The sequence below is a fragment of the Empidonax traillii genome, unplaced genomic scaffold, assembly GCF_003031625.1.
Source record: "Empidonax traillii isolate 1590-97213 ecotype Southwest subspecies unplaced genomic scaffold, ASM303162v1 scaffold8:size5222938, whole genome shotgun sequence".
Taxonomy (NCBI): domain Eukaryota; kingdom Metazoa; phylum Chordata; class Aves; order Passeriformes; family Tyrannidae; genus Empidonax; species Empidonax traillii.
In genome coordinates, this window is record NW_020955201.1 from 74524 (window position 1) to 96928 (window position 22405).

Here is a 22405-nt window from a genome sequence, read left to right on the forward strand (position 1 = left end):
GGTCCTGGGAGCACCCATGCACCTGGGCTTGGTGGTGGTACCTTTTTATAGATAAGCTTTCCCTGCCCTGGAGGTAAGTGTCACACTTTCTAGGCTAATTAGTTATCATGCACAGTGTGTTCTTCTAGACCTTTCTGAAAATGTGTCAGAGGGCTTTGGGGGTCTTCGGTGGTGTTGATTTCCCCCCCCCCCCGCCCTTACAGACCATGCCCAGTTCTCTACCTCATTTCTGTGCCTGTGCTGTATGGTTTTGTGCTTACCTCCAGGAACTAGAACAAAGAGATTTGTCCCAGAAAAGCACTGTCCTACCTCCAAATGACCCTCTTCTCCAGCCACATCTTGTTCTTCCTTACAGCGTGTTACTGCCCCCAGTCCTTGGCTGTTCTTACCAACAGTCCTTAGTTGGCTCCACGGCTATCCTGCTACTGGTGTTTGAGACAAACACATTAGCCCCCTATCTGCTAGACTTCTGCAAGGGGACTACAGGTGTGACTGCGCCAAATGCAGAAGCTTCCTAAAGCTGCCGCCATGCTGGATGTAACTAATTCTAGCTGACTCCAAGATAGACCCAATACTGGCCAAAGTGGAGTCAGTCAGCAGTCTTGGTAGACCCTCTGTGATAACATATATAAGGAACCATAAAAATCAGCTGCACCGCAGCCAGGGGAGAAAGGTGACAATATGCGTGAGATAACCCTGCAGTCACCAAGGTCAGTCAAAGATGGGGAAAAGGTGCTCCAGGCACCAGAGCAGAGATTTCCCTGCAGACAATGGAGAACCCCATGCTGGAGCAGAGAATCCTCAATTTCAAGAGGGAGGAATTTATTTATAACTTTTTTTCCATTGAATATTGTGAACAAGTGCCCTAACACCTCTTGGTCAATTTGGCCTTTTTTATCAATTCTAAAACTCTAAAATGCTCATAGTCATTCATGGACTCAAATGGGATGGGCTTTATCAACTAATATGTACCTATCTAGTTATATAGATAAAAGGCAGAAAAATGTGTTTCTGATCTATAGAGTTTCACAGCAAAACATCTTTCAGTTATAAATTCTTCCCTCTCTCTCTTCTTGATCATACTGCTTAAGCACCACTTTTATACCAGACTTATATACACTCCAAACTTAAATCACAAAACACTTCAATTTTCTCTTCAATTTGAGACTTTGCAAAATAATTAACTACCACTGAACCCCTAAAGGAAAACCTGTTTGCGTAATTATTGCTCTCTTCACAATATAGGCAGGTCAGTGACATTTTCCTTTGTTCCATTTGGTGTAGTTATTATGGAATTTGCTTTCTATAACCGTCATAGTTAATGAATAACGAGTGAAGACTATACTTCACTGAAATGCACATATCTCTGTTGTTTAAACTACCCATTTTTGAGTTTTCTGCTGATAATACAGCATCTCTGATCCTCAAATCAGAGATTGAAAGAGGAGGTGTGAAATAAATGCTAAAAATGATTTATGGAGAAAAAAAAGAAAAATACTATAATTTATCATAATTAACATACTTATTTAAGTTAGGGTGGGTTTTTTAACATTTTTTGGGGGGCTGGTAGATTAAGTCTTCACAGGCAGAATACAGCCTTTTCTCCCTTATGCCTTTCCAGCTTTTGGGATTTTAATAATTCCCAAGGAAAACTTCTGATTTTAGAGTGGTGTTTTTCCCTTCCTATTCCTTCAAGAAGTTAAAAAAACCTCAACAACTCTATGAAGATCCTAATTTTTCTTGTTGGTATGAACAATGAATCTCAAGTGAATTTGTGTCAAGGCTCTAATGGTTTAGGGAACAAGGGAGTTTTAGTTTGGTTTTGTTTTTTCCCCCTCCTTTGAGTTCTTTATTATATGCGCCTCATAAAAATTTAGAGTTGTTAATGGTGGAGACAAATAAGCCACCACAGTGTTGTGTATTTGCAGAACAATTGTACATTGTTGGATTTGGTGCTTTCAGGTGGACATTGTGGTATATCAGGAAGTAAAGATTTTTCTGCCTGCTAAACTTGCTTGTTTTGTGGGAAGGAAAAAAATGCTATACTTTGTGTTCCCTTCTGTATTTACCCAGACTGTCCATGGAGAAGTTGATATTTGGAGCAGTGTAAGTAAAGCACATGTTCTGTGTGAAATGACATTTTCTGTCTTCTGTACTTCTACCAGTAGATTCTCTTCTGTAGTTTGTGATTCCTTGCATCATTACTGTTTTTCTGCTTGAGCAGCTGATCATAAGATATGTAGACAGAGACAGATAGGGAGGGGATATTTGTCTGACTATTGGTTTATGAAATATGTATTGCAGAAGAGAGGTGGTATGGAATACTTCCTGTGACTATCCTGACACACTGATTTCATAGTGTTGTCAGCCATCTGCTGTATAACATAAATCTTCATGTATGTGGAGAAACAAACATAAATTTGAAATAAATCAATTACATAGTTTCCTGCATTTACTGAAATACAGCTTTCTTGGTCATTCTGGGTTTTGAAATATGCTCAGGTTGGTCAAATCCGTGCTTTGGGGGGACTGTTGTTTATTTGATACTTAAATATGAGGTTTGGCTATTTTAGTTTAAGATGTAAGTTGTGACTTAAGGTACTTTAACTGATTGGAGATGACCCAGCACTGTGATATTGTACAGGAATTTATTTACAAATCCATGTTTACATTGCTGTGGATACATGTGATCTTTAAAAAAATCCTTAGTCCCGAGCCCTTCCAAAAGCTCAAGATTTCTCTCAGAAAATAAAGATTTAAGTTAGAAAAAGTAGGTATGTGTGTTTTGCATTGTTAGGCCTTATGAGTTTTGTTGGTTCAGAAACTTTTGAGACATGGGCAAATAAGATTACATGGGAAGAGAACAGCCACTGAAGAAGAGAGGGCAAACAGTGTAATGTATGCTGATTTTGAGGGATTTGAATGAAAAATAGTATTTTGTTATTTATACGAAGCATGTAGTATACTTCTTAATATTCTGTTTCCAGTGTGTGTTCTCAAAGGAAGCAGCAGTGTTATAGGTAGTGTGTCTCCAGGCCTCCTGATGGAAAGCCAGAGTAGACCACTGGTGATGATCAGTATGGCCAAGGCTGAGAGATGTTTTGAGAGCACACGCAGGATCACTCTCGAGGAGAAAAGACAACGCAGGAAGAATCGCATCTCGTCGATATCACCTGGGGAGTCTTTCTGCTGTGCTTTCTGCAACTGGACTTTTCTATCTTGCATTGGCCTTTTTAGCCATCAGCGTGCTTGTAGCAAGCGTGGATAGAGCCCTTCTCAAATCTTCATTTATGAAACCTAGCCATGATTCTTTTTCCAAAACTCAGAAGTTGAAATGACTGGACAAAGTCAACTTGTAGATGGCTGCAGCTGGTGCGATACAGGTGTGCCTTCCTCTGCCAGACTCTGGTGATCAGTTCATCTCTGCTTTCAGTACTAGTTTCCAATTCAACTTGTGTCTTCATGTATGGCGTCAGAGGCTTGGAGAAGGCATGGGTGGCTGGACTAAGTTGAGCACACAAGCTTCCAAAGCATCATTGGCATCTGTCTGTGGGTTGGCTGGAGGATGTCATGCTTGAGCCTCTGGAAGAAGCAGGAGGAGGTTATGCTGTCTCTTTTGCTGACTTTTCCATTCTGTGGAAATCCCCACTATGGTATTTGCAGTCTCCAAACTCTTTGTGTAGCAATATGGTTATATATTTTTCTTTTTAGATCACTTTTTATTTAAATAACATGGTAGAAATTTTATGGGAAGTGTTGTCTTCTCATGATAATCAACACTTTAGCTAAATCCTGGCAACATTGAAGCACTGTTTAAAAAAAAAAAGTTTTGATATCCCACTATTCTAATGAACAGGTTTCTTCCATCTTTTTGATGGATGGATGTAGAATCTGACTGTTCACAGCCCAAGTGATAAGTTCTAGTTAATGAAAACACTAAAGTATTGCAGTGCCTTGATCTGTTGTCCTGTGAATTAAACATACTGTGAAGTACTTGGCAAGCTAAGCGTCACATAGAGAAAAATCCAAGAGAATTACTTTTTTTATGTTTTTGTGAGAAAAGGGGGCTTGCAGCCTGTGAATTTACATAGTGCAGTGGTCATGGTACTTTATTTTCTCACAGTATTACTAATATACCATCTGAATGTTACAGTCTGCTAAATGTATCGGAAAGAATTTTTTGATGCTTGGAGAAAAAAGTTTCCTGTCACCAGTCCAGAAATTGAAATAAAATTTCTGCAATTCTAAAACAAACAAACAAAAAAAGGAGATAAAAAAGCATATTTTCATTTGGAGTGTTGGCAGTTGATTGAGAAAATAAATACTTGGTGCCATTTTGGAGAAGTATGTATTTTTAGGCCAATTTCCTGAGGAAACGAAGCTTACATGATCATGTTATTGGTCTGCGTACGTTGGTCCTTCCTGGAGATTTGAGTCTGTTACCTAATTTCAGACAAGCTTGAAGTTTGAGGGGTGACATTCTGAAGATTTTGTGAAAATCCATTGCTAATTAGAGAATAAGACCCAAACTTGGGGTCTTGTTGAGGAGAAAAGAGGCAGGAGCATGGCTGGTGTGTGCTGTCAGTCATCAGCAAGTCAGCACCATTTAGGTTTGCTATCTCGCGGGAGTAGAAGGTACTGTTGTGACAGAGACTGAGTTTAAAGGAAGAAAGATACATTTCCATAGCAAGGTGAAGTTTCCTTAATTCCACTATGCACAGCAAGATGTCTTGAAGTTTTCCAAAGGGAACAAAATTGCAAAAAGGGATTACTTTGTTGTCTATGCATTTGGAAACCTTCCTTTAAGCTGTAGATAGAGGAGTTGGTAGTGGCCATGCTGGTTCTTTTTATTGTGTTGTGTTGTTACATGAGGGATTTGAAATTAAGGTACATGAGTTTACATGCAGAAAAAAACCCATAGATTTCCTACAGCTGTATTTTAATTATCTGTAGAGGGTGAATTTTATTATACTGAACAAAAATGTCCCATTGACCTTTGTAAAGGTAAGGATAAGCTCTGTTGCAAAGACAAAATTGAGAGTTCAGAAATGCTGCCTCGAAATTCTCTGATTCTCTGCAATGTAAGGCTGTATTAGAAGGTGAGAAGTCACAGGCGAAATTTTGACTTCATTTGGTATTAAATGTGTTAAACCCTGTGTAATGTCATTACTAATCTGTGATATTTTAAAAAAATAACACTCTCCCCATTGTGTCTCATACATGCACTCGCACAAAACTTCCTTTTTTTTTTTTTATTTTTTATTTAGCAGGCAGTCGAAGTTTGAGAAGCTGCACATATGAGAATTTTAGAAGTTGTCTTGGCTTTTAAATCGACCAATTTCTGTTTTACAGTGCCTGAAAATGACAACGAAGCGGAATTTGTTTTTGCGGCTGGTGCCATGCCGCTGTCTGCGTGGAGAGGAGGAAACTGTGACTACCCTTGATTATTCTCACTGCAGCCTGGAACAGGTGCCTAAGGAGATTTTTACTTTTGAAAAGACCTTGGAAGAACTGTATTTAGATGCTAATCAGATTGAAGAGCTTCCAAAGGTATGTTGGGTGGTTTTCCTTTTAGGTACACTTACTTTTTACTTCACCAGCATTGTAGAAGCTGATAGCAAGTGTCTAGCTTCCCACTTCAGCTTTTAGGCTGTAGACTGCTGTGAAGCAGCCCTGGAAGACTGAAAGTTTATGCATTCCATCCTGATTGCTTTGCTGTTTGAGTTGGAATGAAACTGCTTAAACAACTAAACTAGCTCAAGAGAGGTACATAGCAGAAGACACTGGCTAATAAATTTATTTCTGTGGTAGTGTCAGCTTGTGCTTTGAGAAATGGGCAGTTTACTGCTTACCTTGGTCTACTCCAAGGTTTAATTATCCCCATGATTAGGAAGACTGCTTGAACATTTATGTTTTGCTCCTTTTTGTTCTCTTAACTGCAGGGACATGTAGTAGCCTATACTTGCTTCAAGTTAATGTGTTTGTACATTAGAAGAAGTCATACTTACAGGCTTATTTCTGAGAAACTAAACTTTTTTTTTTTTTTTTTTTTCAGTTTTTGAGTAATTTTGGTCATTGTGTTTTGCTACCCTTTCAATTTTCAGAAGAAAACACTCCCACATATTAATTCAAATACTGTAAAGAATACAAGCAGAGAGATTAAGGGATCATGACGACATAGTAGAAATGTTTTATTTATTAATTTGGCAGAAATTGGGATACTAAAACTATCCATAGGGGAACTGTAAGGGAAAGCATGTAATATTTGAAATGATCGTAGCCAATTTAGAGCCAGAGTTTCAAGCTGTTATTTGTTTTCCCTTTTACTTAGTCTTTTAACTTTGAAAAAGGTTTTTAATTAAGCCCTTTCAAATATGAAGGGTGCAGTGCTTATCAGACCCTCTCTTTCTGAAACCCTAGCTTTCAGAAGCCTGGTTAAGACATTCCCACTCACGTTTTCTCTTTTCCCCTGTTGGTGCTTTGTCATCTGCTGACCTTTGGACACCACAACACAGCTGGCTTGGGGCTGCTTGTCAGCCTGATCACTGAAATGACCTATCAGTGTACGTGGCTTTTGGATTTTTTTAATTGCCCTGAATCTTTTCAGGATTCCAACTTACTTCAAATCTCAGTTCTTATAGTATAGCTCCTTCATTTAGCTGACTGCCTGAGGGCACAGCATAAGCAAACTGCAGTGGAGAGAAAGATCGTGGCGGAGGAGGAGTTGACTTTACACGAAAGGCTGGTGCACAGTCTCAGTTCCAAAACTGACTGGGCATTTGAAATGTCTGAAAAGGTACCCTGTTCATGCCAAGTGCTGTAGTGTGCATTTGAGCTAAAAAGGTGACACTGTAACAGTTTTACTTTTCTCTCACTTTGCTGTTTGGAAGAAATTGAAATTCTGCAGTAACATAGTCTTTAATTATCTGACTTCCATGGTTTACTAGCAGTCATTATGAATATGTAAACACTAAAAAAGAACAACAACAAAAGTAACAACTACGAAGTCAACACCATTCAAAGCTCCCCTCCCTCTTATTTTCCTTTGGGGATCTTGCAATTCCTTGTGCTGCATGTGCTTTGACCTGATTAATCAGGGAAATTTCTAATGATTCCAAGAGTCTGGATTATTGTTTTCAGGGAAGGGCTTTAATATATTCCTGAAATAAAGGAGTGGCTCTGAAACATAAGCTCATCAAAGTTGTCCTTCCCATATATATCCTAAGTAACTTAATATCATTAAGGATATTAATTTGTTCTAACAGAGACACATTTATGAGGAATTGTAAACAGCAGTAGACAAGTTAAAGCTCATTCCTTTAACTGTCCATCTTGCTAATTTATGTTTGCTTTTGTTCTGAGGTGGTATATATGCCAATGTTACATGAATGGGGCTTGTTCAATAGTTTCTTGTTGAAATAATGACCTCGTAGCTGAGAGAGAGATAAAAAACTTTGGTCAAACTAAGCCCATTGCTGTGGTGGTGATTGGGATAAATTTTTAGTCACTGAACACTTCCTGGTTTTTTATGATCTTTTCTCAGAATTGCAGAAGAGAAGAATACTAAGTCAGGGTATTTATGAATAATCTTATTCAAAAATTGTCAGGAAAGGAATATTCATAAATTGTTTAGATGAATCTTTTCAATAGCTTCTTTAGAATTACTTGTTTTGTACTATCTGTAAGTTTCCTACATGTTATTTGAGGGTTTTTCTTCCATTACATTAATCTTAGTTGCCCTATTTTGTCAGTTTTTAAAGCTTTTGGGTAAGAATCTCTAGGTACCTTGCATATAAGAAGAGATCTGGCTCTGAGCAAGTATTTGATAAAGGTGGTAATGCATGTATATAGAAGAGATTAAACAGTTTTCTATATCCATATCTCAAACTTTCACTAGTTTTCATGATAATTTTGTAGGAATTTTTTGTATGTGAAGTAGGAAGCATGAAGGGAGAAAATATTGTAAGATATAATGAAATTTGAACTTTTAGAGGAGATCAATACTTACTGAAATTCTGTGTTTCAGAACTATTTGACTTTAAAAGATGTGTCTATCAATTTTTTAAATTTTTTCTTTCAATAAACTCTGTTTACCTCTGGAGTCTTACATGGTGTGTCTATTATGGAAAATATTTTGCAATGTTTGCAGGTCTGTGTGTAACTACAGGTCACAATTTCTGAGATACTGGAAGGAGTTTTTAGGAAGAGTTAAGCGTAGCTGCTGGCTTGTGACCATTTGCAGTTTTTTGCTTTCCTAAGCCTTGTAAACTTAGTCAATTTTCAATGCAACTAGTTAAATAAAGTTTTTGTAGTAAAAAACCCTAAATAATCTGGCCTTCAGGCTGTAAGGTCAGAAGTTTAAAGGGATTACAAAAAAAAAGCTATGTAGAGGAAACTGAGAGAAAATCACATGCACTTTTTTCTTTGTTTCAATAGCAACTTTTTAACTGTCAGTCTCTACACAAGCTGAGTTTGCCAGACAATGATCTAACCACACTGCCAGCATCCATTGCAAATCTCATTAATCTCAGGGAACTGGATGTCAGCAAGAATGGTAAGTCACTTTGCTTATTATATTGGGGTAACTAAAAGGCAAATCGCCATTAACTGTACAAAGACACCAGTGAAAGTATAATTTCTCTAAGCTACACAGATAGTAATTTTTAAATTACTGCTCTAAATCCCTGCTTACAATAAATGATGCTTTTTATGGTCTGGTTGTGATACTTAATTGTATCTCTCAAACTGGTTGGTTTGTACTTTGAGATTCATTACTGAAAAATAATACTGTCAAGTAGTTTTTCTCTCAAAGTGCATTGGTTTTAGTAACTTTTGCCATCTGTTGCTATACTGAAGAGCAGTTGCACAAGAGTTTGTAAAATTTTGCTGAATTCTATTGTATTTTTTTCATATAGAAAATGTTTTTTTTTTTCTTTTTAAAAGCTGTCAAAAAATTGTAGTAGGGCTTGGCTGCTTTGCTGTCGTGTTTTGGGGATGGTAACTGTTGTTGTGCGAGGAAAAGTATTTGTGTCCACAGGCATGAGTTGGTTCACTTATCTGTCTGTTAAAAATCTGTCATTCTGTGTGAGTCAGCCTTTTATAAATTAAATGTCATCAGCCAACATTATACATGGGGTTTTACGGATTGTGCTGCTTTGGCTAGCTGGCAGATGTATGCAACTGTGAGGAAATTGAAGTAATTTATATTGTCATCAGACTTAGGTGTGAGACTTATTTGAGAGAAAACTTGTCATGCTAGCTGAAGAGGATGAGATAGTTTTCTCTTACTAATTCAAAGTGAAAGAAGAGGACCTCTCATTGAAATAACATTTGAAAATAATTACATAAATACTCCAAAGGTTTTGTCATATTCAGTTCATTGTTTTATTTGGGCTGCTAGCTAATAATGACTCCACAAAGTGAAGTAAATTCTGCTTTTTAAAGAAAACATTCCAGTTGTTGAAGAGTTGACATTCTCCTTGATTGTCTGTTGTAGCCCAATCTGTACTTAAACTGTTACTTTATTATTTCTGCCTAATGAACACAGCATTTAGTGTGATAAATTGACCTGGTTGTCACTGCTCTGTTCCTGATACAAGTGGATTAATAGATAGTCTGTCTTAAAGAACACTGGCCTTAAACTGTCATAGTAACATGCAATAGAGAAAGAATCATCTTTTTGTCCTAGACTAAAGCGTTGAAAGTATTAACTTTTGGCAACACAAGTTCTCAGTGCAGAAGACCTAAAAGCAGCAAAGGCAGATTTGAGTGCTAGTGCTGGCAAATTCCATAGCTCATGTACTTAAATAGGCAGCTGGAGCTGGGGAGCTACTTATCTGTCCAAAATGGAATGGCCTTTAGCTAAGCCTTCAGAGAGATGCTGAAAGAGCGCTTGTACTCTGAGGCGTATGACACAGTATCGCAGTAAACTGTGAAGCTCTGTTAACTAGAGGTTGGGGATTTTTTTTAACACCCTTTGGAGACATGACAGGGTACAAGCTTATTTAAACTATTATCATGTGCCTGTTCTAAGTCTTATCGCACTTTGGATAGCTCCTCTGACCAGTCTTGCACATAGAAAATAGTCCTGAGGTCACAGGCTTGTTTACTGGGGACATGTTGTCTCCCAGTAGTCCTGAAACCTCTGTAAAACTCAAACCAACCAAATCAGGGTCCCTGTTTGTTCCTATTGGGTGAACTAAGGAATAGTGCTGTTTATTGTAATAAATTTGGTATTATTTGAGACTTCAGTTTGTTGGCTCCAATGCCTTTCCCTTTCTCTGTTTCTCTCCACTGTTGCAACCACAGAATATTTTTCTCTTGACAACTGCAAGCTTATTCTCCTCCCTCGTGTCACTTTTTCTCTTTGTAAGAATTTACTACTCAAGTTCCCACTGTCCATGATTGTTCTGATGTATGTCTGTAGTAGAGCCTAATAGAAGGGGTTTTACTAGTTTTCTGAGAGTAGCAAAATTTATCAAAGTCTCCAGTTCTTCCTTTTTCCTTACTGCATATCAAAAGAATATAGAATGTAGCCTTTGTGGGAAGCACAGGGATTGCTTTCCTCTAATTTATAAAAAAACCCAATTAATGGAGATTAGTCTTCAATAATGCAGGGTGATGAGAGATGCTGAATTAAAAAATAATTCAGTATGTTTTCCAGATTCCTGCAGTTGTGGCAAGTGAAAGGTTCCTCTATTGTTCTTGCAGTATTGATATACCATTAAGTATTTTCTTCTAATATGGATGGAGCTAAATTTAAGTGCAGATGCCTTTAGATAAAATATGCATTTAGTTTTAAAGGTTATAGTTTTAGAAGGGTAGTTATTTAGGCTTTGGTTTTCAAATACTAGCATACATGAACTATAATAGGATTTTCATGTAATATATTTGAACCACTTGTGGCATAGGCCTAATCAAATGTGTTGAGCAAAGTGTTTATTTTTTTAAGGAGCTGATTGAAAAATGAAAAACTAAGCTTCAGTTTTAAAATGGTTTCAGATTACTTCATGAACTGCAGTCTGGCTCGGAGTGATACCTGTTGCACGGGAGAGTATCCAGTTCTCTAGGTAGAACTACATGCATATATATGTGTGTGTGCATAATATTTGATGTTTAGATGAAAGATCAAAATTGCAGAGATTTTTCAAGGTACCACATTTGTTACATAAAAGGTATTAGTCCATGAAAGGAATCCTTATGTACTCTATTAGCTCATGAAAAATCTTGCCCTTTTAATTTCTGATTTAAATGTACCTGGTTTTGTACACATAATATATAAAATTTTGTAACAGAGACATAGCAGATGTGCACATGTGGATACTTAAGAATATCTAATAATATTTAATCAGACCAAAGATTCATCTAGTCTAGTGTCCTGTCTCCAACAGTGACCAAATCCAGAAGCCTATGGAAAATTTAGTAAAACACAGGAAGCCAGAAGACATGCATGTTTCCCTGTATGCTCCCAGTGTCCAGCACCTTCTCTTATTTGGCCTCTTTGAGCCAGACAGATGGGGTTTTTATTTAGTAGTCTTCATTTGACTACTCTACCAGTTTAGTGATGTATGTTTCGAGACATGCCGAATTATGGAATACAAGTCTCTAATGGTTGTGTGTTTGGAGCACACAGAAATCTTTGTACAACAGTGTGGTTTGGAATGTATTTTTCATGGCTTCTGAAGCGGTCATGGCACAAGTGTAGCCTAAAAATACCAAATTGCTGCTATATGTGCAGCAAGCATAGACTAGAGTTAGTTCTAACTCTGCCTTTGTAGTTTATTGGTATTAGTCAATAAAAGCTGTAGGTTTTGGTAGTGAGTGTTTCTGCTATCCTTTTATGGCATTTTAACCTAATTCCCAAGGCTATTTTGAACTCTTAATATCAAAGGTATGCCACTGCTTCTTTCCAGGTATACTTCAGCTTTGAAATTTTTAGCTGAAACTTAATGCTGTTGTAGTCATGAAGATGAAATGGTACTTGAACAAATGGTACAATAAGTAGTAACATATGTTCCTATACCAGAAATTACATCCAGCCTTGTAGAAAGCATCGAGAGATGCCCTTTTCTGCCAGTAATGGAACCTGATGTCTTACATCCTAAAGAGAAGTTGCAGCATACAGAATATAAGACCAGCTTAAAAAAAAATTGAGTGTTTTATTTATGAAGCTAAAGTAAAATCAAAATATTTCTAATTCTGTATAGCCAACTTATTTATATATTGACATCTGTACAGGAAAAAAACCCACCACCCATGAAAAAAACCCTGCAATCCACTCTTTATCCATAAATCAGTCTCTTTCAGGGGACATTCCTTCCCTTGTGACTCTGGAATGCCAGCCTTAGCATGCATCTAGGGCAATATGGAAGACTGTTGAGGAAATAGTTTTGACTATCTCTGCAGAAGGGGAAAGCATTTATATGCAGTGTATGATGGTGTATGTAAAAGTACGGAAGAGTTAACTTCTGAGAATCGAGTGATTTGAGGGACTGAAATCTAGGATGAGGTGACTGCCAGGAAAAGCAGGCTTTCCTGGAAGCCTGGGAAATGCACTTGAAATTGCTTGTGACCGTGGAGTTAGTCTAGTGGGAAACAGTGAGATGATCTACTTTTCCCTACATGCTGGTGGTGAAAGAAAAAAAAATGAATTTTAAAATTCCACATTATTCAGGTCTTTGGAGGATTAAACAGCACAATCAGAAAATAATTAGCAAGACCAAAAGCAACATGGGGCTTTGGAAATAGTGGTACCTTCAAAAGTCTCTTGGATACTAAGGTGTGTTTTCTTTCACGTTGATGTTACAGCAAATTTAAACATGTCACTTTGTCACTCTGTATTGCAAGGACTCTTCATGGAAAAATACACAAACTAAACCCAAGAAAACGTTCCCCTCACCCCCCTGCCTTCAGGCAGTAATTTTAAAGAATTTTGTTAACAGATGCAAATGTAGATCAAATATGTTTTCTTCACTGTTCTAAAATAATCTGTTGATTTGGCAAACTATCTTTAGCACACTGAGTGCCAGCAGTTGGGAAGCTGGAGAATGAGAATTCAGGAAACTATCTAGTGTTATGTTGGTACACTTAGGAATATGTTTTTTTAACAAATTGAGAATTATTCATAGTTGATAGAGGGATAGAGACCCAAATTTTACTTTCTGTAAGCAAATAAGAGGGGAAGATCCTGAATACAGAAATAACTTGCTATAAATTTGCTGTTTCTCTGCTTATATTGATGGAAGGTGAGAGGGACAGACAGAAGCAAGGGTTTTATATCATCCATGAAAGTGAAATAAAAGGTAATTGATTTCCTGCATACTTCTGAGCCTGTAGCTCTACTATAATGTGTCATTATATAGAGGTTATAAATTTTATCCCAAATGTAGGCAGCCATTCTATTTGAAGTTTTTTATTCAAGTGTTTTTAGTATTTTTTCTTAAACATATTGTCTTACTGAAGTGCTGAAAAGGGTCTGTCTGTTCAGGGTTGGATGCTAACTGACTTTCAGCTTTCCAACACTTAAGGCAGGGCTATCACCCTGCCTGTGTGAGAGCATAACATGAGGCATCAATCTCCTGCTCAGGTTCCTAGATAGTATGTTACCTGGTGAACTCCTTATGCAGTATGGAACCTCCTGGAAAAGGTTGTCTATCTGGGCACATTTGGACCTGTGGCACTCATTTCTGCCTGCAGGCTCCAGGAGTACTTGCAGATTCTGGAGTTTCCTGCAGCTCAGGGTCTGGGTAGCTCTCTGAGCTTTTGGGAGGTCTTTTGGGGTGTAGGCATCTACCTGGGGAGGCTGTGGTCTCTCTCTCTGGGTTTCACCCCCAACCCCGCAGTAGCAAAACCTATTTTGTTGCCAAAAAAAGGGTGCTGCCCACCTCAAACGAGTGCTTAGCCACCCAGAACTTAGCATAAGAGAATTTTTTTTTCCTCACATTGCCCACAAACTGAGATCAAGCTGCTGACTCCTTCCTTTGGGGATATCAGCCATATGGCTTCCACAGGTATCTCATGTGTTAGTGATTTTCTCTGTGCTTTTCTAGGAATTGAACGAATATTTTTTTCTTTTCCAAGCCTGTTTAAAGCATTTCTCTGTGAAAAGAGGTGTAACTTGATTTGTAGGCACTGCTACTTCTTTATAGCAGTAGTAGTTTCTATTACTGAAGTCTGGGCATACTAGTTTTAGCATTTGTTTCTGAAGAAAAATATGACTACATAAGTATAGTATGAGCAGTAGAGTAAGCCCCTATTTGCAGTAGGGCTGAAACAGTAGTATATGGGGCTGTCAGCTCTGAGATACATTGCAGTAAAGGATTCTCCCAACAGTGGATGTGACTTGCACAATTTTCTATAAATACAGAACTGAGTGAAAAAAATCTTATCTGATGGAGAGAAAAAATTGTCCCCATTTTCTCTCCTACTCTGCAAGTTACACTGACCCTCGTGATAGGATTGTGCCATGTAGGGGAGGAGATGTGTATAACTACAGATGGTGGAGGGACCGCAATTATACTTAGAACTGCATTAATCCAGGCAGAAGGACATTGGTGCACACTTGTTCTGATAGACCGTTCTAAAACAATCATTGTTCTGCAGGGAGTTAGGAATCAGGTGAAATTCCATATTTCAGCCATGTTACATGATCCAGAACTGAGGCTGATTATTTCCAGATTTGTGACCATTGACCTGAAATCCTTGTGTGACCTTTTTGGTATGTCCTTTGGGCATGTGCCACAGCTGGTCTTGGATCATGATTGAATACTATTTCCTAGGTTAGGCTGGTTAGCTGGCAAGTTTTTGCCAAGTGGAGATCTGAATGATGAGTACTTTCTGCTTTTGGGTTTGTCCAGACAAGAATTTTAAATTCTTCTCCCTTACCTTACTGCCAGATTTTCTTTAACAGTCTTCCAGTTCTTGCCTCCCTCCCTTTTTTTTTTTATTTCTTTTTTGATTTTTTTAAATTTTTTTAATTTTTTTTTAAAGTGTTGGTTTTGGTAGAAACTGGCCAGTGAGTTTAAAAGTGCCTGAAATTTGCAAAGAGAGGGAGAAAGGAACAAACCAGTAAGTATTTAAAGCTATTACAGAAATCTAACTTCTATGGGTAAACCACGCTACAAAAAGTACTTTGTTCCCCATTCAGTTTGGATTTAGTGGTTAAAGATAATGAGCAAATTTTGTGTTTTCTGCTGTTGTGCTCTGCAAATAGTCATAGTCCACAAGTGTACTCTTTTTGGAAAGCAGTTAAGTGTGATCTGTAAATCAATTGGAGCACTGAAATGTGTTGGGGGCAGTGGTTATCATGTAAAGTAGGAAATAATGGGATGAAGAACCTGTCCATATGCTGCTTTCGATGAAAGTGGGATAACGAGTCAACAGACTAGCTGATCTGTTGCACTATCTTCTAAAATCTGTGAGTATCAGTGTATAAAGAAAGCAGTAAGAAAACAGAAGAAAAATGGGATTTTAAAAAGAATACTCATTTAATCAGATGCTTGTGGAAGGATTTAGGTAGCTATCAAATAGATAAATTAGCACAGCATTACAAAAGGATTGCAGAAAGATGTGGTCACAGAGTTCCTTGAGATCTGCTCACTTTTCTTAGTGGGGAAGAATATTCAGAAGACTGAGGATGGATGGCAAGCAGAGTAATGAGGAACAGATCCTCTTATAAGGGGTTTTCTACAACTCTTTGTTTCTTCCCTCATATATTTTTCTAGTATCTCTTTGCCTTCTTACTTACTCTTCTTTCTTACTTATTTTTTCAATTTGCTTTCTTGGTGGGAGAAACAAAAGAATACAGATCCAACAGTAACTGCGTGTTTCTAGCATGCAGGAGGATAGCTGAGGACAAGTTGTCAGAAGGTTGTCATATAGCTGGTTAGTAAATGCAACTTGTTATCACATTGTAGAGAGTAGCAGTCTACTGACTTTTTTTTCCCCCGTCTTCTGAATGTGTATTACAAATATTAGGTATATTTCATACTGTCATTGTCAATAGGCTGCTCCTTTGAATGATGGCCATTTATCCATACCAAACTATTGAGTGAGGCTGGTTAAGATCATGTGTACCTTAATAATCCTGGCTTGAAAAGGAAGCAAAATTAAATTCCCAGTCTCCTTCATTGTTAGGTTTCTCATGTCAGTTGAATTTCTGTTGTTAATTCGTTGTTAAAACTGTTTGCTGCCTCTTGCCCAAGGCATAGTCAAACATGAGACTACTGCAGAGTCTGCCAATGGTGTACAAAAGCTTGCTGATTTAACATGTCTGTATTTGGATAGCTAATATTTTATTTGGCTGTTCTTTTGAGAGTATGTTTACACTGATGTTCTCTTCTCTACCACATGTGCTGTGTTTTGTTTTCTAGGTAGTTATCACAAATTTAAGCCTTCTGTGCTTCTATGAGTTCTTGACACAGGCAGTGGAAACTAATATTAATATTAAAAACATAAGGTCTAATGTGTTGAACTAGAGGAGTCTTTCATCCAAGGACCAAGCCAAGGCCAGTAGTGTGACAGTCTTTCAGAAAAACTAAGCTTAGAGAATCTCTCACCATGATTCAAATAGCAAAACTAAAGGCTCAGAGTGAGTCTGAGACACAAGTCTGCCTCCAAGGAAGAGCTTAGCAGTGGTTTACTCTGATTAACATAGATTCTTATTTTAAGAAGGTGAAGTTGTATCATCAGCAATGAAGAGGTCCTAATGTAATTCTTAGACACTAGAAGGCCACTTCATACAAATCATCCGTAACTTCATCTCTGCAGACTCAAGATATTGTATCACGTTAAATGTTTTCCATCTTCCTCTGGAAGAGGTTTCTTGCTACAACCGGAATTGAGTTAATTTTCTTGGAATTGTGTTTCTCTTAGTACAAAGACTATATCACAGCAATAGGTAAGATACAGTTGTGGCCTTTCTGTGGTAGTTTCCTGATCTTTTTTGGACTTTAAAATATCATTACTGCTTTCCAGAAATGAAACTTTTATTACATTATGAATATTACTTTTTGGTTTTGATTTTGTATTGAGTAATGAAGTGAATTGAATCAGTATCCACTGTTGCCATCTTCTGCTTTGACTCCACTTGCAGCCCCAGTAAACTTCACTTTGCTGAACTTTTGTGTGTTTGTAAACACACATATATACACACACATAAAGCTAGATTTGTATTTACACATATGTGCATATGCATGAAGATGTGTGGTTGTAAACCAGAAGTATCAGGAATTGCCCTGTATTACCATTGATGGCTCAGTTCTTCTTGGTTCCCTCTGCCTCCTTATTTTATTGTTACTGAGTCCAGAAAGCTATTTCTCAAAAAATCCATGATACTTAGATGTGTTGAAATACCTGGATTAACTGGATGCCTTAGTGTGCTTTTTGTGCCTTTCACCTCTCAGCAACAGAGTGTGATACTGCTAGCAGTCAAAAATAGTAGTTTCAATTAGTTAGTATGACAATCTTAAGTACCTGCTAAGAGAGACCCAAAAGTCTACTTTAAAAGAAATGGTATTAGTGCTTTGGTAGAATTTATGGAAGAGTCAACATAGTGACTTTGCCACTCAGCATCACCAATTGACTTATTTGGTTAAAGTATGTGTTTTGTCACTATTTTTCTTGTTGGGGGTATTGCCATCTCTTAAGTCCTAATATACCAGGTCAATCTTGTTTCTGCACAAACAGAAAGAACCAAACTCTAAGCTAGCATGAGATAATCTTGCAGTTTTTTATGTAACTGAAAATATTACTTAGCAGTTGATGCTTCACCATATATTCTCAAAACAGATACGTGGAGAGTCATAACCATCTCCCACCTCCCAGTCTGAGTGAGACGTGACACACTGCCCTTGTCTTTCTCTCTGCAGCTGGACTGTATTTGTCACTTAAAGCAGCATGAAATTTCATCCTCTCACTAGTCCAAACGCAAGCATCCACAGATCGTAGTTCCTTCTCTGTGGTCTTGTTCTCTGGGTTCGGGCTGCCCTTCCCACATACCTGATAAAGCACTCATAGACACAATTACACGTATTAATGGAAAGATGAAGACCTAAGATTTGTTACCTGAAAAAAAAGCTGTTTTAAACTTTAGCATATGGGTTTTTCTTGGAAACAACAGCATATTTTTAATCCCAGTGGAAGGATGTCATTATGAATGGTTATTGCACTTATGACAAATTTATTTCAAACAAAAACACCTGTCCCAGCATATAAGAACAATGCAGTTGTACAGTGGAAAAGGAACTGCAGTTGTGGCAACAGTGGTTTTATTTGGGTTTTTTTTATAGTGTAGTAAGATGGAGGCGAAAGTCTGGAACAGTAGAATGATTCAATACTCATTTCCTTCTGATGTGGATACTTGTCTTCTGTATTCAAAGCCTACTTTATCACTTTCTGATAAATATAAATTTGGCAGATCTGGGGATTACAATTCCACTCTGGCATTTCTGGAGATAACCTTGGAAAAAGAGGAGGTTCCTTATTATTTCAATTTTCAGACATAAGTGCATCTGCAGCCTTTTTTGTCTTTCCCTTCTAGTCTAGAAGCTGACAGTAAACATGTCATGTTTTGGGATATCTGTTCAGAACCATGAAGCTGTAAACATACTTGAAGATTTGAAGCCTTACCATTTAATGGAAAACAAGCTATGCACTTGATAAACATATCCTCTTGGAAACTTCATTCTACCATGTGTACAAATGGCTTTTCTTTAATAAATAATAGTGGGACTGAGGTTTGGATCTTAAGTACATTTCAGTGAGCAGTGAGAATTATTAGTGTCCTGTGTGTCTCTGGCCTGCTAAACTGCAACATGAAAAGCTTTAGGAATAGAATAATAAAAGAATTGATATTGCACAAGAGTATTTCTTCAATGAAAACTGTATGTAAAATGAAATATCAGAGAACCAGTCCACTGGTTGCTAAATGAATCAAAGTTTTTATGGCTAGTGGTTTTATGTACATAATTTTTATGCATGTAATGGAGTCTAATAATTTCAGACTGTTTTTCTACCTCTTTCTGTATCTTGCAGGCATACAGGAGTTTCCAGAAAATATAAAAAACTGTAAAGTCTTGACAGTTGTTGAGGCAAGCGTAAATCCTATTTCAAAGTAAGTTTGTAAATTTTTTTGATATTTTATATTTTTGCAAATACTGCTGAGTCTCGAACTTATCCCAGCCCTTAGAGGCAAGGGACAGAGTTATCTGAGAAGTATCTTCATTAATATCTTGCACTGTGATCCAATATGACTGCCCAAGTTAATCGGCTGTGTGGGCAATCTTGCATTGTACCATGTAGCTTTCTCAGGTGGTTAAAATCAGTCACTTCTCTGTGAATTTAGAGAAATATCTGAAGAGTTTTCTTTCCTAGTGGCAAAAATTAATTTTGCCTTAAAGCTTGTACCACTGTTTTTAGAACTTCGCTTGTATGAGTAAGTTTCCTTGTCTCTTTATATAGTGACAAAATTAATTGTCCAGAAGTAGCACTGCCAGAGATACAAACCTTGCCCAGTGTAACTGTTCTAGGGAGAAAATGTGTTTGTGTATGTTTTAATCTATCCTGTTGTCTCTAATGAATGACTCCTCCACATTAAGTGTGAGTATATCACAAATACATAGCAAGACTACATTTATTTCTAGTTTTTATTGACTGTTGACGGTGTTCTCAATACTTAAATAATTACGAAACTACTCTTACCGTGAACAAGTGTCTGATGTGATTTTGTAGAAATTCACCCCCTTAATTTTAGTGTAATCAATATGTAGGACTTCAGTACTTTACCATTGCCTAAGAAAATATGACTTAATGCCTTGATTGTAATTGAAACTAAGGTACTACTTTTTTTACTTCTATATAGGCTTCCAGATGGATTTTCTCAACTGTTAAACTTAACACAGCTGTACCTGAATGATGCTTTCCTTGAGTTTTTGCCAGCCAATTTTGGCAGGTGGGTGGAATATGAAACCTAATATCTGCATTTAGTTTTAAATTTTTGCAGAGCAGTTTCTGCTGTTTCTGAAGCAAAATGTGTACATTTTGAATCCATTTATGCCACATAATAGTTACAGAAAAAAAATCCCCTGAATCTGTATTAGCAGTTTTTAATTTGACTTCTGAAGGACAGACAGAACGCTTATGAGGAGTCAAGAAATAAAACTCATTCACATATTTGCTTCTTTTACAACACAAGTCTGGTAAGCATGAGAAACTTAAAATTTTTGAAATTTGGGTTGTTTATCATGTAATAATTGGAGCAAAGCAAGTAATGACAACTGTTATTCTACTTATCCTGTACTGGGTGAACAAATTATCTCATGTACAACTATAATTTTCAAGTCCCTTATTGTCAGGAACATTTCTGAAAAACTTGGCATATTTATGGTGTGCCGACTATGCAAAACTGTTGTATGTACAGCTTGAATAGAAGATAAATACTAAACTCCTACCTCTGAAAACAGAATAAATCTTGGAAGCAAAAGTGAAAGCATAATGCTCTTTAGAGGAAAACTCCTAGATGAGCATAGTTCATGTTCTTCTCATGCTGATTTTAGCAATTTCTGCTGTTTCCCCCTCTTTGCTCTCTTTTTTTGCTCTCTTTTCCTAGATTGTCATCTCCTGCCCCTTTCCATGTCCAGCAAGCATCTGTTAGTTAAGCAGTCATATTGCTGCGTGAAAACATTTGCCTTAGGCTGTTATATTTGGGTCAGCACAATTTACAAAAGACTGGCAAAGCCCCAAGACACAGTCCTGCGATTTGTCAGAGATGTACTATGGAAGATGAGCAGAGGTGCTCTCCACTAGTGACCATTATTAGTTTATTAGTCATCTGTAATCAGAGCTGTTGGCCTGCTCTTCTCTATCCAGTTATTAGTCATTCCCTCATAAACGATTAAAAACACTAGATCTGTTGCACACTCAGCTAACAAAAAACCTGTTTATTATGCAGGATTAATTATTGTGCTTGTTTCTAGTACACAAAGTTTGCATTTCAAAAGTCCTCATTAAGATTGAAGAAGAAATATCTGAAATGTACGTAATTGTGGTTGCCTCTACTTCTTTCTGTTGTATTTTTAATAGTCTATCCAAATTGCAGTATTTTCTTACTAAAAAACAGGAACTAAGATGAAATTTAAGACTTCAGGTTGGCACAGTTGATCCTTTAAGTAGTTAATCTTACATAAACTGAAAAAACCTCATTATAATTTTTTCTTCACGACTGTCAGCTTCTGTAATGCTTAATGGTTAGTGAAATGGTGAAGGTAATTAGTAACAGCTTAAGAATAAATTGGTTACTGAAGACAATTTGAAAGCCAATTCTCCCATATAGTGTTTCTCTTCAGAGTTATGAAGAATTCTGCCTTGTTTTTTAAAATCCAGTGACTTGTAGCATCCTAGCTTGTAACTAGGAGAATGAATCTGAAATTAAGACTTCTCTCATAATCTGTTTTAAAGGAATTCAGACTATGGATGTATGTAAGTTCACCTACTAATAATGGTATTGTACAGAATACATACTATTCTATAAGAAAATAAATGTTTAGATTCAATAAATTAGAAAACAGTGAATCAGTAAAATACCATTTCAAAGTGAAGTTCAGATCCCTTTGACATTGAGTACTTGTCTTCTGTAAGTGATGAGACTGCTCTGTCACCCCACAACTTTACGACTAGGTATAAACACTTTCTAGTGCTGTCTTTTAACTTGTACTTTAAAATATGGGAATACTTCCTTTAAAAACAAAAAAAAAGCTCTGGTAGGAGCTTTTGGGATATTTATTCCCATAAAGGACAAACCTTCAGCTTCTGGTTTGGTGCATTAGTTTTTTTGTATATGGCCTTATAGCTATTACTTTGCATTATTTGGGAATGTGAATTAACTGAGTTATGCTGCCCACTCTTGCTGGCAACTATTGGCAGTAATAATGCCTCCGAAAAACTAAGCCAATACATACACACAATACAGCTAACAAAGTTTTTATGCTCTGTTTCAGGTTAGAAACCTGGTTTCCACGTTGCTTTCTCTCTGACTGTTCATATTCATTGATTTGACAGTTTAATTGTTGTCATTTCTCATACGTCCCCCATTCTCTCAACTGCTGTTTTTCTAGTGTTCTCATATCCTTCAGTTTGTTAGACTAAACAGAATCCTGTTAGCCTCTGGTGTGGTAGGTTTTCCTGTGTGTCTGATTATATTAATATATCTTGGAATAAGTTTCAGTTTTAATTCTTCTTATTTTTCACATAGCATGATGACCTATATAGCTATATTTAGAATTCAAATTGAGATCTCATCATGGCTTGTACGGTGTCATCATTATCTTCTTGTTTCTCATGGAAATGTCTGTGATTATGCTCTAGTGTTCCAATTACCCTTTTTTGCAGCTACATAATATCATTTCCCACA

At 37.1% G+C, this 22405-nt stretch overlaps 1 protein-coding gene across 6 annotated transcripts in view; it reads left to right on the forward strand.

The window, feature by feature from the left end:
• The window catches only part of ERBIN (erbb2 interacting protein), a 109376-nt gene that overhangs the window by 46969 nt on the left and 40002 nt on the right, over window positions 1-22405 (forward strand). For all 6 annotated transcript variants that reach the window (XM_027882132.1, XM_027882087.1, XM_027882114.1 and 3 more), the window contains 4 exons: window positions 5353-5550; window positions 8437-8554; window positions 19033-19111; window positions 19859-19948. In XM_027882132.1, coding sequence (XP_027737933.1) covers window positions 5362-5550; window positions 8437-8554; window positions 19033-19111; window positions 19859-19948 — 476 coding nt within the window. In that variant the 5' untranslated portion in view covers window positions 5353-5361. The remainder of the gene's footprint in view (window positions 1-5352; window positions 5551-8436; window positions 8555-19032; window positions 19112-19858; window positions 19949-22405) is intronic.